The 17,050-nt window shown below is 48.4% G+C and overlaps 1 protein-coding gene across 1 annotated transcript in view; it reads right to left on the bottom strand.

Moving 5' to 3' along the window:
• Positions 1–17,050, bottom strand: part of PKD1L2 (polycystin 1 like 2) — a 91,193-nt gene that overhangs the window by 54,563 nt on the left and 19,580 nt on the right. Inside the window, exons 6-14 of the mRNA XM_032854606.1 lie at positions 16,264–16,493; positions 14,090–14,494; positions 11,842–11,919; positions 9,062–9,111; positions 7,259–7,376; positions 5,058–5,265; positions 2,763–2,883; positions 1,968–2,109; positions 342–518 (exon numbers count right to left, since the gene is read on the bottom strand). Of these exons, the coding sequence (XP_032710497.1) occupies positions 342–518; positions 1,968–2,109; positions 2,763–2,883; positions 5,058–5,265; positions 7,259–7,376; positions 9,062–9,111; positions 11,842–11,919; positions 14,090–14,494; positions 16,264–16,493 (1,529 nt within the window). The remainder of the gene's footprint in view (positions 1–341; positions 519–1,967; positions 2,110–2,762; positions 2,884–5,057; positions 5,266–7,258; positions 7,377–9,061; positions 9,112–11,841; positions 11,920–14,089; positions 14,495–16,263; positions 16,494–17,050) is intronic.

The raw sequence follows: 17,050 nt of genomic DNA, 5'->3' as shown, positions 1-17,050 counted from the left end.
TGTAATCATATGCTGCTAGGACTTTGGAATAAGTTTACTGGAATCCATAAAAAATTTCAAAAATTGTTTCCCTCTTTACAGGCTTAAAAAAAAATTAAAGGTAACAAACCAAATTACAAAAAGGAGGAGGAAGAGGAAGAGGGGAGGAGGAGACCTTAAAAATAGCACCCCCTTCCTGCAGGTGTGTGGCTGGGTCAGTGTGCCTGGGGCTGGGGTTAAGGTGTAGGCGCTTCTTTATTCTGTAAACCTCTCTCACACATGGAACACACTTTTTGCAGCTCCCTGTTCTAGGAGAGTGGAGCCTAGTAGCTGAAGTGAGAGCAGGAGCCCTGGGCCGGTACCTGACTCCAGGCAGAAGCAGTACTCCAGGGGACCTAGGTCCGAAGTTGTATTGCAGAAGATGGTGAAGCTGGTCAGAATGGTACCCTCCTCTGGGGTGATGGTGCACGTGGGCACCGCAGGGGGAGGCAGAGAGCTGATCACATGGGTGTCCTCTCCGTGGGCATGCCCGGTTACTGCTGGGGAGTGAAGATGGAGGGTGCTTGAGGGGTTCTGTGACCACCTGTGACCAGACCACCAGGCTTCAGGATTGCCCTGGGAGCTTGTTAAGCATGCAGAGTCCCAGGCCCGTGTCCTGACCCCGAGCCTCAGACCTCTATGGAGGTTCTGGGCTGAGGCCCAGAAATCTGCATATCTCTCAGCTCTCCCTGATGCAGGGTATCCTGAGGCCTCACATTTTGAAAGTCAGTCCTTCATCTGTAAAACAGGGCTGATATATATATATATATATATATATATATATATATATATATATACACACACACATACACACACACATACATATATATATATTTTTTTTTTAATATTTTATGTATTTATTTGACAGAGACATAGCAAGGGAGGAAATATAAGCAAGGGAAGTGGGAGAGGGAGAAGCAGGCTTCCTGCTGAGCAGGGATCCGGATGTGAGGTTCCATCCCAGCATCCTGGGATCATGACCTTAGCTGAAGCCAGATGCTTAACGACCAAGCCATCCAGGCACCCAAAAAGGGCTAATATTAGTAGCTTCCTCAGAGCTTTGGTGAGGAGAAAGTGTTTGGGAAACAAAATGACTTGCTCAAGGTCACCGAGCTCAGAAGGGCCATGCCCAGAATCTAGAAAGAGGCTGATCCTGCCCAAAGCCTTGCTTTTTTCAGGCCTCCACCTGCACCACCATCCTACATCACTGGTATTTCAAAAAGAGTCTATACCTGGAAGAGCTGGGCATAAAGAGAATTTTAACCAATAAAAATGATTAGTTTAGGGATGCTTGGGTAGCTCAGTCATTAAGCATCTGCCTTTGGCTCGGGCCATGAGCCTCCAGCCCTGCATACCCGCATCAGGCTCCCTGCTCAGCGGGAAGCCTGCTTCTCCCTCTCTGACTACGCCCTGCTTGTGTTCCCTCTCTCTATGTGTCTCTCCCTCTGTCAAACAAATAAAAAAATCTTTAAAAAAATGATTAGACCTAATCCAAAAGGTTCGGGGCATGCCTCAGAGTGTTCATTTTGAACTAGTACCTCAGGTTGTTCCAGTATGGGAGGTCTGTGGGCCACTTTGAGAAAAACTGAGTCAAATGAATCCATCCCAAAAAGAATAATCACCCATCATTTGTCATTTTGAGAATCTACGTTTCCTACCGCACTGGGCTTGTTTAAAGTCTGGCGGGACACGCGGACTGCACCACCCCAGAACAATCTGTCTCCTCCACCCTGCATAATGCAATTCGGAGGCAGGAAACTGAGGTGCAGAGAGTTGAAGTGCCTCGCCTCCCAGCTAGAAAGTGGTGGCAAAGGGATGAACCCCAGAGCCTGCGTCTGGCCCCTGACCCTGCACCGAAGTCCCACATTTCAGGGCTTCCGGGTTTGTCTTGGTTCACTTTCTGTGGCAGACGGGACCCACGACAAGAAACCGAGCGGGGGCCTGCACACCTGTGGCTCCGATCCGGGTGGCCTGGCCCCAGGTCTGCAAGAAGGAGCTGTTCTGCCGCAGTGTGGAGGTGTTGCTCTGAGGGAGGGTTAAAGCACTCAGCCAAAATCCCCGGAATCTGCAGGCAGCCGGGAGGGGCTCAGCCTGAAAGAGAGCAGCACCCAAGAGCCCCTGAGGTTTCAGCCAGGCTGCCGGACTCAGCAGGGCAGTGGCTTCTCACCCCAGGGGCCTTCGAGCACAGACACCACCCGCTTCCCCGAGTCAGCCCAAATACCCAATTTCCAGCCCGGTGTAGGTGTTTGTCTGAGATCAGGTTCCCTTGAAGGACACCCCCCAGACTGGGATTCATGTGCAGGTCATTTGCTGAGGGAGGCTCTTGGGAAAACCAGAGTGGAGAAGGAAGCAGAGGAGGGCAGAGAAGTGGTTTCAGGAGGTGTCCAGCCAGCTTCAGCCTGATCTCACAGCGAGCGTGAGCTGTACCACAGAAGTTCTCTTACTCAAGGGGGCTGGGCCATTAGACCCCCGCGTCCATCGGTGACCAGCCAGCAGTCCCTCCACAGAGGCTGGGACGGGTGTGTCAGCCTGGGCAGAAGGACTGAGCCGGGGCCCCCGCAGCATCTGCTGTGATGTTTCCCCATTGCTTCTGCTCCCTTGTGTCCATTCTCCCTTCTGACCAATGCCCTGGTTTTCCTCTGGGGAACACCACCACCCCGTCCCCCCACCCCCAGCTCAGTCCTGGGCATGTGACACAGGGTCTGACAGTCAGCCAAAGCAGGAGTGGCTGCCAGTGTCCTCACCTTCCCCAGAGAGGTGTCCTCTAAGTCCCAGTTGAACATGGCCACTGAGGAGTCGTCCACCACGGTGACTCTGAGCATGACGTCTTCACTGGCATTCACTGGTCCACAGTTCTTCTCACAACTGAGAGGGAGATAGAATGGAGTGTGGAAGTTCACTCCAGCCTTGTGGCCTCGCTGTCTTTTGTCCGGTTCTTCTCAGGTCATTTGTGAAGGTGGCAGAGGGCTTTTTTTCAAGTGAAAGAGGAAAGAAAAGCAACCCATGCCCCAACCAAAACCAGGACATAGCGTTGGTCATGGAGATGGAATGATTTGTGCCTGACTGAATTCCCACTTCATTCCCAGTGAAAGACAATGGTATGGAAAGTGCATGAAACCTAGGGTCCTCAGATCCTGTCCCTGCCTCATAAGAATGGTTACCTTGCATGAGTCACTTTAACTCTCTGAGCCTCAGTTTCCTCACCTGCAAAGTGGGGTGGGGGGAGGATAAGAGCAGACAATATTTCCGTGGTTCCTTCTAGTTCTAACAATAATAAAGGAACGCTGTGGTTTTATTGCATGCATCCCACGGGTTATAAATGATCTGCATCATTGTTCACTTATCTAGGGCTTACCACGACCCTAGGAGCAATGTATTAGAATCCCCTATCACAGACAAGCAAAGCAAACCAGGTCACATAACTCCTTAGTGGGGAAAGGGAACACGAACCAACACGTCTATATTCAGACACTGGGCCTTCTCTGTAGCATCCCACTCCCTCCCTAGTGCCAATAAAAGGTCACTCTGGCACCTGCCATGTGTCCAGTCCATATGCAGGACCTTTCAGTTTTAACTTCTTAGCAACTCTCAATCTCCCTACTTTACTTCTGTCTTCATGTCCATCCTAGCACAGGTGTACCAGACATTCTCCACAAATCTTTGTGGCTCTGGGGACTAGGAGACTAATCTCCATGGACTCTAATCTCCATGGACTGTGTCACCTGAGTTTCCGTGCCTCTGGCTTCTGGTTGGGTCTAGCAATGGGAGGCACTGGCTGGCGATCAGGTGGTGAAGGGGAGGGGGAGGTGGGTATTTATTCACCAATGGCCCTGTGCCTCAACAGGTGGGCAGGAGTTGGCAATGGCTGTTCTCTAACCAAGACCCCAGCTCCTAGGGGTCCTAGCAATGCCATCCCCCCTCCTTACCTATGCAATCCCGAGAAGGAAAGTGGCTTCCTCCTATTGTAGTCCTGCACTGCCAACCCTAGTTTGTTCCCTTATCCCTGCCCACATCTGTACGTAGACCCTTTGTCCAACTCTCATCAACTCCCAGTTTGAGGGAGACAGCTACTTCTTTTTCTTTTTTAAACATATAATGTATTATTTGCTTCAGGAGCACAGGTCTGTGAATCATCAGTCTTACACAGTTCACAGCACTCACCATAGCACATACGCTCCCCAATGTCCATCACCTAGCCACCCTGTCCTTTTCCCCACACCCCACTGACCCTCAGTTTGTTTCCTGAGATTAGGAGTCTGTTATGGTTTGTCTCCCTCCCTGGTCCCAACTTGTTTCATTTTTTTCTCCCTCCCTTCCCCCCCCGACCCCCTGCCCTGCCTCTCAAATTCCTCATATCCGAGAGATCATATGATAATTGAGACATCTACTTCTTGCTGGGACCCAGTTGATAGACCAGGCTACCTTGAGCTCTCACCTTGACTCCTGCAAGAACTCAAGCGATCTCCCGGAGCCCTCTCTTGCCCTCCTCCAACCCACTCTCCATCCTGCTACCACAGAATTTTGAAGTAAGGCACGATCACGTCCCCGGCCTGCTTGCAACTCTTGAGTGACTTTTCCAGAACTCTACAATATGATATCTGTGATGTAACCCACAAGGTTCCACCAGAGCCAGACCCTGCCTTTTCTCCCAGTTTCTTTTTGCCCCTCTTTCTCCCTCCATACTTGAGCCACACCTGTCTCTTTCACTTCCAGTTATTCTGTGCTCCTTCCTTTTGCCATCCAGTTTCCTCTCCTGCCCCTTTTTCCTTTTTTCTGCCATGCTAGTTCCTCTTCCTTCACATCTCTGCTAAGGGAAACCTTCCCTGCTGCCAAGTCCGGGAAGTTGTCATTGGGATGCACTACCTCCCTGCATTCACTGGGGCCAATCATTGCTGACCACCAGGAAGCACTCCATGTGAGAACTGTGACCAGGTCTATTGGGCCACTCCTGTAAGACTTGTTCCTCTGTCTGTGCCACCCCGAGCTGGCTCTTCAGTAAATGGTGGCAACGCCACAGGAGTTTGCTCTCTTGCCCCCACCTGACTCGAGGCCCGAGTTCCAGGGGGACGGACACATAGAGGCACTGCTCCTCCCGGTGCTGCAGCTCCCCGCCCCTCCAGGTGGCCAGGCGCAGGGTGACGGTGGAGGTGGGCCGTGGCAGGCAGGATGGAGGAAGCACCAGCTCCCTTTGGTCTGTGCGGAGCAGCTGCCTCTCAACACAGTAACTCCACTGGGCCCAGCAGCGTCCTGAGGGGAAGGGGGAAAATGCTGTTACCAATCCAAGGACACTTCCGGTTTGGCATTTTGGGGAAGGAAAGAGTCCTAGATAAGAAAAGCAGCTCCAAAGAGAGAATTTGATGAACACTCCCACTTGCAGGGTGTGGCGACAGTGCTACGGAAGGATGCTCCTGGGGAAATGAGTGGTGCTTCCCCCCAACTCTGAGCACACCTGCAGGGGATGTCAGCTTCTTTTACCTGCACCGGCCACTGGCTGAAGAATGAACGGCCAGGCATACAGCAGGAGAGAGACCAGGAGGATAGACAGCTCTGCCTGGGTGAGCACCCAGGCAGTTTCTTGTCCCTGGTGTAATTTCACTCCACCTGGAAGACTGACCTCAGCTGGACGTCCCTGTGGGTACACTGGGGACCTGGGGACCTGGGGGCTGTATCCCACCTGAGAGGCCACATGTCCCCTCTGGCTTTATGATACCATCTCAGTAAGTCCCTGTATCCTTTGCCCTTCATCTCTGTTGATGGATGTTTATCCAACAAGCACCTCGCTTCCCCCGTCCCCCTCGTTATTGGATTTAGGGCCAACCCATGTAATCCACGATGACCTCATCTGCAGAGTCTTAACTTAATTACATCTGCAGAGACTCATTTTCCAAATAAGGTCATTGTTCTGGGGATGAGGACATGAATATATCCTTTTGGATTCGGTATTTAACTCCCTATAGGTACCAAATGCACAGAGTGGAGGTGATTGCCTTCCCATCATTGTCTTGCACAGAGTTCTGGCATGTCCTTCCAGAGCCAGTCCCTGCCTGTGTCGGAATATAGGTATGTATGTTTGTGTGTGTGTCATTGTTCCACACACAGCATTCTCTATGCGCTTCTGGACTTGGCCTTTCTTAATGCATCTTGGTAAGCATCCCGTAGCCATACAGCTGCCTTATTTTCGTTAACAGCTATGTAGTCCTCCCTGTCTGGATGTACCCATTTTATTGAAGCATTCCCCTCTTGATGAATATTCAGGGTGTTTGCAGTCATCTGCTGTTTCCACCAGTGCCATTCATGAGACATGATCTAGGGTCGGGCCATCAGCTCAACCACCCAAACTCTATACGTGCATCCTCTATGGATTCTGATAAGGAGAATTAACATTCAAAAGGGTATCCTGAGCACTTACCAATGGATATCGAAAGGCTTCAAGTTTTCCATGACTTTTGACCCAGCTATTCCATTTCTTAAAATTTATTATTTTCTAAAAACTTATTTATGAAAGTAACCAGAGAATCAAATAAAGATAGAACTACAGGGATGTTCATTACAATGTTTTTATAAGGGCAAATAATTCAAAACAACCTAAATGTCCAAAAAATAGGGTACCAGTAAATAAATGATCATATACTAACTAGACAGTCTATTATACACTTATTGTGAAGTCAAGATGGAGAAGATATCATGACCTTAAAATATGCAGGATATATTGTTCAAAGAAAAAACAGCTAACAAAAATAATATGTACAGTAGGGATGGCATTAATTTCCAAAAGAAGGACTGCCTAGCTAGGCTATATCCCTATAGAGAGGAGGACAACCATTTCTAAGTAATGGGCACTGGTGCTACTCTCTTGATTTGTCTGAAAATGCCTCCTCACTTCTAGACTCTTCCTGGCAACGTATCAAGGGCAAGGAAGTGAAAGGAGGGCAGTTGTTGTTTTTATTTTATCACTGACTTTTGCGGTGAAAATAAAGCAGATTGACTTTTAGGATTAATTACTGTTCTCACATATTTTACAGATAGTGCATCTCCTTGTTGCCTGCCTTCAAGGCTACCTCTGCCTTGGTTTCCCACTGCTTCCCCCCCGACCCTGCCATTTCCATGGAATTCTTAATCTGGCACATGCAAGGGGCAGGCAAAAGTGATACCTGTGTGAAGGTTAAAAAATGGCAAAGCTGACCTCTGTCCATTACTTTGTGGCGAGAGAGGATAGTTCCAGAACTCTGCAGACACCTACCACATGACCACTGGAAACGTAAATCTTTGTCACTGTCTGGCCAGCCCAGAGTCACAGTCGTGAAAGGATCCACATACTGACCAGTTTCCATGTACACCTGCATGTTCCCTTTCTTTCTCTGCAGAAAAAGCAGCTGGCTGGTGAGATGCCCATCCACAGTTGGCACCCCACCTCCCACCCCACAGCAATCTGTGCCAAGGGTACCCACAGTATAGGGTGTGGAATGGAAACAGACCTTGTAGGACCCACCTGGCTCACCTCCAGGGATGAATCACAGGGTAAGTAACTTTAGTCTGAATGTGGGCTCAGTGCTAAGGGTCCACCATGCATCCACCTTTAACAGAGCCTGCTCTGGACCAGGCCACATGGTTGACGCCCAGAGATACAGGAATAGAGACCTGGGCCTTGCCCTTAAGTTTGGGAGGGAAGACAGACAAGGAAACAGACAAAATACAGAGTGCTAAATGCTACGGAGAGAGGGGGTCCAGAGGATTATGAGAATGTGTAAGAGGGAGGCAGTATGCTCCTATGAAGATTTGATAGCATTCGATTCCAGGGCTGCTGTGGATTAAATGAGGGGAGATTGTGACATGCTTTCTACTGTGTCTGGTGCAGAGGAAGGCACAGAGCTATGACCTCTGCAAAGTGGATAGCTGGTGTCAGGGCAAGTTTCTCCAGAGGACAGGATCACAGAGCTGTTGTGAAGGAGGAGGAGTAAGTGAGCCTGTGGGTTCTCCTCCTAGAAGGTATGCTCCGTGAGTAAGTTCTAGTAGAACCTATTAAACGGCCAGCCTGAGAGGACTTAGCCTGTATAGCAGGAAGCTACATGGCAGAACTCAACCCCTAGTGGTCTCCCATGGCCTAAGAATAAAACCCAGGTCCCTGTCTTGGTACTTAAGACCTCATGGGATCTGGCCTCTGTCCATCTCTCTGTAGTCTCCTACATGTTCCTCCTACCCAGCCCACTAGGCCTCAGGCCAAATTCCAGCCCCAGGGCCTTCATATCTGTGCACCCCAAAAGCTCTTATTCTGTTTTCCAACATGACTGACTGTCTTATCTTCAAGTTCCAACTTGAATGTCTCCTTCCAACAGGCCCGATCACATTTGCTAGGCCCCCCTGTGTTGGTTGCTGTCACTGCACACCATTGCTTCTAGTTAGACACTTCTTACAACTCCTAACCAGATGCTAATTTATTCAGTAGTTTCACCTACTAGGCTCCAAGAAGGCAGGGACCATGGTTGTTTATTCACCTTTGTAGCTGTTGTCCCTAACACCAGGCCTTGGACAATGTAGATGTGCAGTTTTTGTTATTGACGTGCACAGACAATGTCAACAGCAAGGAGTTGAGGACTTAGTCTTGCTGTAAAAACTAAGGAACCCAGGCCTGTTTTCTAAGCATTAACAGCTATAAATTTTCCTCTGAGCTCTGCTTTAGCTTCATCCCACAAATTTGGATAGGTTGTACTATCATCACTCAAAAATATCTCAAAATTTTCCTTGTGAATTTTTCCTTTGACCTCTTGATGTTTTTCAAGTATGCTCTTGAATATCCAAGATGTCTAAAAGGTATGTACCTATCCCAGATATCTTATTACTGATGTGTAATGTGATACTGTAGTGGTTGGAGAACATGCTTGGTTTGATTTCATTCCTTCTGGATCTCTTTTCAAATGGAAGAAACCTCTATGCTTCCTAGTTTTCTGGCTATTAGCACCAATAAGCCCAAAATCAAAACTAAAGCAGAGTGCTTAGACATCTTTTTCTGGTGAGGTGTTACAGTGTTTAAAAAACAAATACTCACATTCTTTTCCTTGGCATTTGTTCCAGATGGTTCTTGCAGACTGGAAGGAGCTATAAACACAGTGGGAACAGGCATCAGACTTTGGTAGTGTTGATAAGATTGCCAAAGGGCAGAGTCAGGGGTATGCTCAGAAATTTAGCATACATTTAGGCCATAGAAATGGGTAAAAACTCAAACCATCTTGTCATCCATTGGACTAAAGACACCTCTCTGGTTAGGAAAGAGGCAGGCAGTTGCCAGTGCAGATAACACAAGATTTGGAGACAGGCCTGTGGCTGTATGTTGTTAATGTTTAACTCCAGTTAAGGGAGGGAGTGGGAAACTCTGATTTGTAGTGTTTGCTGCCTTCTTTGGTGTCTGTATTGCCACTAAGGCAGATAGATTTCAAGCTGCCAAGCTGACCACAGTGATCATAGAGCAAGAGGTAGACAGAACCAGCTCTGACAAGCTGCTGGCAGCCAGCCTCAGCACACCATGGTGCATTTCTGGGTTCTTCTATTGGCCTCTTGCTGGCTCTGTGAACCTCGGAATGTTAGTTATTCTTTCTGAGTCTTAGGTTTCTCACCCCTTACAGAAAGGCAATTCCCATTTCTCAAGGGCTGAATGCTGTGTTTAATTGCTTTGTCATCTGTATATATCTGTAAAGAGTATTAGTATATCAAGTCTAAAAAATGGAAAATGTACATGCAAGTGGTATGCTCTGAAAATACTAAACCATGAATATGTTAAAGTGTAGTGATGAAGATAGGAATGCGTTTTATCTGCACTGGCAGATCCATGTGCATCTCTAGACCCCAGTGACCTGGTTATTTTAAGATCTGAGTACCACTGATCTGTAAAAAATTCTTTCCCAGTGAATTCCCATTCAGAGAACTCCAACTTTGAAGGTCTATAAAAATTATACAAAGCAAAGCTAAGATGCTAGACACAGAAGCCGTTCTTAATCTTTTTTTGTTTTTTTTAAGATTTCATTCATCTATTTAACTGACAGAGAGAGAGAGAGAGAGATCACAAGTAGGCAGAGAGGCAGGCAGAGAGAGAGGGGGAAGCAGGCTCCCTGTTGAGCAGACAGCCAGATGCGGGGCTCGATCCCAGGACCCTGAGATCATGACCCGAGCCGGAGGCAGAGGCTTAACCCACTGAGCCACCCAGGCACCCGCCATTCTTAATCTTAAGAAGGAAGATGGTCCAGTAACCCTGAGTGAAGAAATCAGGAAAAGTAGTTGCTACCTCTGATCCTGCCATGAATTAGCTGAGTGACTTCTGGAAAGTCATTTAACCTCTCTCAGCCTCAAATTCCATATGTGGAAAATGAGGGCCATGGACAGTAGCAAGGACAGCTGTGGTTTTCTCCCCATCCAGATTTTCGGGCTCCCCTTCTTTTGGTAAGAGCACTTACAGGTGACATTTTCCCTGAGGAACCCTCCTTACCGCACTCTCAGTCCTTGGTTTGGGTGAAGCTGACCCTTCATCATATTCTGGGTGAACATGTGATTCTGGTCTGCCCAATACCACTTTCCCCTGGCCTCAGCACTGGGTCCTGGAGGGAACATGAACCAAGCTTGGACCAGTAGAGGCAACCTCGGGACTTCTGGAAATATCCACAAAGAGGCACTCCTCCTCTAGGGTTAAAGATTAAAGCCTGGGGCCATCCTGCTACTGCTTGGGAAGAGGGAATCACAATGAAGCCTGAGTAGAACGAAGAGATGGGAAGAGACAGATTTCTGATGACTGATGATTGAGTGACTGGATCCAGCTATGCCTAAACCCTGGTCTTTTCTGAGTTGATAAAACTTCCCTCTGACTTGAGCTAGTTTGAAATGCTTTTCTGTCCATTGCTGCTCAAAGAGTCCTGCCTGGCAAACACATTTGAGATGAACTTTCAGCTCTGTGACTGCTACTGTTGGTTGCCTACCCAGCAGCCAGTTCCCCACTCTTCCCGGTTGCCAGAGTCTACCTTTTCCCACAAAGCTGGAGGTGCGGGATACCTGCTTCCCAGCATCCCTTACAACTGGGGTGCATGACCCCAGCCGATGGTATCTGACAGGAAGATTGCTAGAGATGAGGGGGGGAAATGCTCCCTCCCCACTCCAGTAACAAGAGCTACAGAAAGGGAAAAAAGCTTGAGCAGCTGCTGGGTAATGCTGGGCTGACATGTGATGTCTGGAACTGCAGCAGCTATGTTGATGAGATGCAAGCCTAAGAACAAAGCAGAAGCTCTCAGGATGGCAGAACCGGATAGCAGAGGCATCTGGATGGCTCAGTCTGTTAAGCATCTGTCTTCAGCTCAGGTCCTGATCCCAGAACCCTGGGATCGAGCCCTGAGTCCAGCTCCCTGCTCTGCCTGCTCCCCTCTCCCTGCTTGTGTTCTCTCTCTGTCAAATAAATACATAAAATAGTTAAAAAAAAAAAAAAAGAACACGACAACAGAATGAGCCTGGGTCCTTGATGGTGACACTAAGCCACCGAACCAACCCTGGAATTACTTACCTCCTAAATTCTTAGTAGGTAGAATAATAAAACCTTGAGCAGAAAGCCTCCTTTGTTGGGCTTTCTGTTGCTTGGAGCCTAAAGCAACATAATGAATACAAACTCGGATGTTTCAGAATTCTTAACAATGGTTGAATGTTTTACTGCATATTTTACTGTCCCTTAACATCTATAGAGCGAGGTAAGTATTTCAGAGCTTTGTTTTGAAGAGTTCCTCACTGGATCCCAAGCAAGTGCAATGCCCCAGACTCTGGTCACGAGTTCTGTACCCACTTCCCGAAATTCCTTGCCTGTGACAGTGATGTTTCCGACTTCCAAACTTAAGTTTGAGAAGGCATTCCTCACCATCACAGTGACCAGAAAGGTACCTGCAATGCAAATGGTAGAGAATCATGGGTGTTGTAATAAATTGTTTGACTTTTGCTAAGACAGCTCTCCTAGCATGTACTTTTCAGTTCCACTGATGGCAGAATTTGAGTCTTTCATCATCTGAGCATTTAATGAACCCCTGTTGTATACCAGACATGGTGCAAGGCTCTGGGGATGCAGAGATGAATGAAATGTGGTCTTTGTCTTCAAGGTCCTTATAGTCTAGTAGATATGCAGGAGACCAAGTTTCAAACCATGGCAGAAATTGGTATGGGGGCATTGTGGACACGGAGCAGGGGATCACTTCATGGATCATGGTTCATGGAGGGGGTTAAAACTAAAGTTCAAAGGACAAATAGTGCCCATCCTTTGAGGGGATATTCCAGCAGAAGGAAAGACATGACAGAACTTTTAAAAAGATTGAGGGGTAGAAAATGGAAAAGAATTTGTAAGACTTATTTGGGGTACATATGCATCCCACCCCTCTTCCGTCATGGGGAAGGATGGTGGGTGCTACCTTCTCAAGTCTAGAGGGAAACTCATGAGAGGGGACCCTTGGAAAGGTGAATGTGTGCTCTTTGAGGTTGAGGACCCCCCATGGAAGTGTTCCTTACTCATGCCCTGGGAGGATGGTCTATGACAGAGTGTGGAGTGAGAGGGAGAGAGGGAGGGAGGAAAGTTCTGCATTCCTGCCTTTGGAAAAAACTACAGTCACTACTGGTAGCTGGCCAAGGAAAAGGTGAGAATTTTCTGCAGACCAGATGTTTGTCTAGGGGAGAGGGAGTGCTGGAAAGGGCAGCAAGAATGAGAATAGAGAGTGACCTTGTTGGTGATCCAGAAGCAGCAGCAGCTGGACAGCTGTGGCCAGCTGAGGGAGAGGCATCACCCCTGTCCCGGGGGCTGAGGGACACAGCAGGGGCCTCAGAAGCCCAGAGAAGCTCCCATAAGAGACAGCTGTAAACATCTGCTGGGCCCTGACAGCAAGGCCAGCCAGGACTGAGCCAATGCCACCAAGTGAGGATTTCTGTCCTACTTGGTTCCCTCTCCTTCCTCCTCACCCCCTTCATCCCTGGAGCCATCCAAATCTGTTTTTCTTGTGGGGAGAAGACTACTTATCATCTAAGAGTAAGCCAAAACCTCATAGGGCCTGCAAAGATTTTATCTATTATCCCCTGCCAAGCAACTTTTATAGAAGACAAAAATTAATTTGCAATTGAATTATAGCCTATATATTGTACATATTTTCCATTGTCATTTCATTCCATTCTGGATTCTCCCTGTTTCAAGCTGGACCTCTGATACCTGGCAAAGTTCCAGTGTTTTTCTTCTCAAATCTGTCATTTAACCTGCTATGTCTTTTGCCACCTCTGCTGCTGGGGACATGAAAACCCCACACTTGCATAGTGTTCCCCTCTTTCTGACATACCTCTGAGACCCAGGGCCAGGGACCCCAGGGGCAAGATTCTGGGTGGGCTGGAGGCTCTGTGACCCTCATCACATTCCTGTCTGCTGACCTCACCGCACTGCCCTGAAGGACTCTCTGTTCTCTCTAGATGAAATGCAAATGTCTGCTGTGGTCCCCTCCCCTGGTGGTGCCAGCCAGTCTGTCACCCTATCTCTGTTCCAGCCAGCATCGTGACACTTCCTCTCTTCTCCCTCCCTCTCCCACCCTTGTTTTTACCTCTCTCTCTCCGCCAAGGGCATGGACTAGTTTCCTGAACCACACACTCCTCTAGAAATGATGGAAAAATTGGACCACTCCCGCCCTCCTTCAGTGGTTCTCAGTGGGGGAGATTTTGCTGTCCAGGGGACAGTTGGCAATGTTTGGAGGCATTTCTGTTTGTTGGGACTTCGGGGCCTGGAGCTGCTGGCATCTAGTGGATAGAAGCCAGGGATGCTGCTGAACATCCTACAATGTGCAGGACAGCCCCACAACAAAGTATGACCCAGTCCCAAACGTCAGAAGGGCCAGAATTGAGAACTCCCGTGACTCCGAACTCTATGAAGGCAGATAATAAGTCTCTTCCTTATTTTTGTGACACAGGCTGGATGCTGTGAACCAAGTTTGTGACCAGGACACACTGAAACTGGCTGGCAGGATGCTGGACACCCGAGTCTGGAAGGGAAGAGGAAGGAAGTTTGGAAAGGGGGTCTCCCAACCCCAAGTACCTTCAAGAGGAACTGCCACATGGTAAATCCCAAATGGCCCCCTGAGGCTTTCTTCTTGGTGGGTGAAGGTTGCATTGAGTCCTGCCACTTCAAAGGTCAGCCCCTCTGGGATACCATGAGCCAACGAGACGTTGACCAGTAGGTCTTGTCCAAGCTCCAAGTGGTCAGAACCCCAGGAGGCCTGTAACCCTGACAGAGGCTCCATGAAGTGGACTGTGATGTTTCTAGAGGGTGCAGAGGTGGTGGTGTTGCTGCTGGCTCGGATCTCCAGGTGGTGCATCCCGGGGCCAATCCTTTGCTGGGCCTCTTGGTCCAGGGTCAGATTGTAGGGTAGTAGGCCGCTCAGTGTGGTGAACTCAGCCAGGCTTGTGTTGCCTGACAGCACAGTGTAAGTCACCCCTGTTCCTGTGTGGGGTAAGAAATATTTAAGAATGTTGGCAACAACCATGCTGTAGACTGTACCAAGGTAATCAAGACTAGCTCTGAGGTCAAGTTCTGGATATAGCTAGGGGCATGGTATAGCCATAAAGACATGTGGAAGGGTGAGTCCCAACCCCAAGTATTAACTGTGGTTATCTCTGAGTAATGGGTACACGAAGGATTTTTCTTTTTGGGTCTCTCTGCTCATCTGCACATTCTAATTTATACTATGCATGTGTTACCCATAAACGTAAAGGTTTGTAATAAAGTTTTGAGAACATTTTGTTGACAGGTTTGGCGTTGGAGGGAAGAAGGCTAAGAAGGAAGCATCTCCTGAGGCATGGCTGATTTTTATGCACGACAGTTAGCCTCCAGTCTTGTTCTAGGCAGGAGCAGCTGAAGCCGTTTCCTTCCACCTCTGTAGCAGACTGCCTGGAATCCTGCTCCTCAGGAACACGCAGCCTGTCCCCATTAAGATGGGGCTCCCTTACAGGTTGCACTGGCTGTCCAGCGGAATATTGTGGTTGACTCTGAAAATCTGATTTAAACCACCGAATTATGATTCTCTCCAATAGAAACCAAGCGAGTGTATTTTCTTGTTTGAGCAAGGACGACGCAGCTGACACTGCCTAGAGTAATGTTCGCCCTCTGACTCTCCCATTTACTGCTCCCTCTCCCCACACTCGGCCAAGAGCAGGCACTCAATTACATTTGTAGAATGAAAAATACATGAAGGATTATTTTAGGTTTCCCAGGTGCACAGAGCAGCCATCTTCGGCCGACAAGGACACCAGAACAGAGAGGAGCCCCAAGTACCGCGTTTAAAGACCCACAATGGCTCCGTGAAGTCCCTGCTGAGTGAGGTTCTGGGAGCTTTGAGGTCGGACTGAGTCATGTCCTCACCTCTGCAGCTCCATGTCAATGCAGTTTACCTCAGCAGGCTTCTGTCCAGGTCGCACATTGGACCTGTGCCTGCAGGAAAGATGCTGCCTTGGGTGACGATGGGTCTTAGCTGGTAGGGTCTCTACTGAGAAAAGGGATGATCTTCAAGAGTATTCAACAGGTGAAATTGCGTGGGTCCCTCCCGACAAAATAGGATGGATATTTTGATAAATCAGAATGGACACTGTGACCAATCGGAATAGATGCTGGACACAAAATGGACACAATGACCAATTAGAATGGCCTCTGTGATCATTCAGAAAAGAAACTGGCCAATCAGAGCAGACGCCAGCCATAAGAGGTGCTGTGGCTGGAGCAGTGCTTGTCACTGACTAGCAGTCCTGACTGGGGGCAGCATCACTATGCCCAGCTGGGCAGTGCTGGCTGCACCGGGATGGCCTCAGGCCCAGCTGGTAGCTCTCCCAGTCCTAGTCAAGTCCCCCCAACAAGTGACTTGGAAATTCAGTTCTTGGAAATTCAGTTCTTTTTACAGGACTGTGGGCATGCAAAAGTGGCATTCAGAAGGCTGAGAGCTTCACTAGCTTACTGGGCTTAAGACTTTGAGCCAATTTCTGAACCTTCCCTCTGTTTCTTCATCTGTAAAATAGAGATAATAGTAGTAACGTGTAATAGTACATGGAGATAAAACTAGTACATGTAAAGCACTTAGACCAGTTACAGGCACATACTAGGTGCTAAGTAAATGAGCTAAAAAACTGACTCGATACCTCAGTGCCAAAGCCTGGGAGTTGGATGGATAGATTTGGGGAAAATCAAGGTTGCCTTGACCTTGACCATTTCTGTAGACTCACCTCCATCAAGCACCACCTGAATCCACAATGGGTCCCCGAAGACAGTGCGGCAAAGAGGGCTGGCTCCTGACTGGGACATGCTGGAGCACCCAGTCACACTGAGCTGCTCTATCTTGTCTCGGATTGTCACATGCTTCTGAGCCATCACGTGCCACTCAGTGGTTGTGCATTCAGCAAACACAATGAATTCCCCAGGGGCTGTGAACTGGTGGATGATGCCGCTGGATGAGCTGCCGGCAATAGTCGGTGTTACCAGTGTTAGGAACACACACACGCATACATTCACCCATGTGTGCACCCATGCACTCCCCCGCCTCACACTCCCCTGCTCTGCAAAGATAAACAAATGAAGAAAGAGATGCTACTCAGCCAAGCTGTTGGTGCTCATGAAGGTTACGTGGAGATGTCTGGAGCAGGTAGAAGTGAAAGAAAGAGCAATAACCAGTCGGGGAGTTGAATATTTGGTTAGAAGTCCTTTTTCGGCTATTTATTTCTTCTGTGGCTCACATAAATCCCCTTTCTGGGTCTTCCTTGCCTCATCTCTAAAATACTATGCCCCAGTCTACCTTTCTGAGCCACCTTTTGCCATGTGTAACCCTAGCCCAAATATATCAGAATTATGGGTATGTTTTGCTTCTCATTTTCCCAATGAAACTAATTAAAAATCTCTAACAGGGCCTGTAAAGACCCACATGACCTGCCTTCCTGACCTCATCCCCATCTCCTGCCACAGCCCCCTAGCTCAATGCCCACTCCCACCTCTTTTCAGTTCCTGGAATATAGCACC

This window comes from Lontra canadensis, unplaced genomic scaffold, assembly GCF_010015895.1.
Source record: "Lontra canadensis isolate GAN:19392208 unplaced genomic scaffold, GSC_riverotter_1.0 scaffold8, whole genome shotgun sequence".
NCBI classification, from domain to species: domain Eukaryota; kingdom Metazoa; phylum Chordata; class Mammalia; order Carnivora; family Mustelidae; genus Lontra; species Lontra canadensis.
This window is presented reverse-complemented; position numbering and strand designations above follow the sequence as displayed.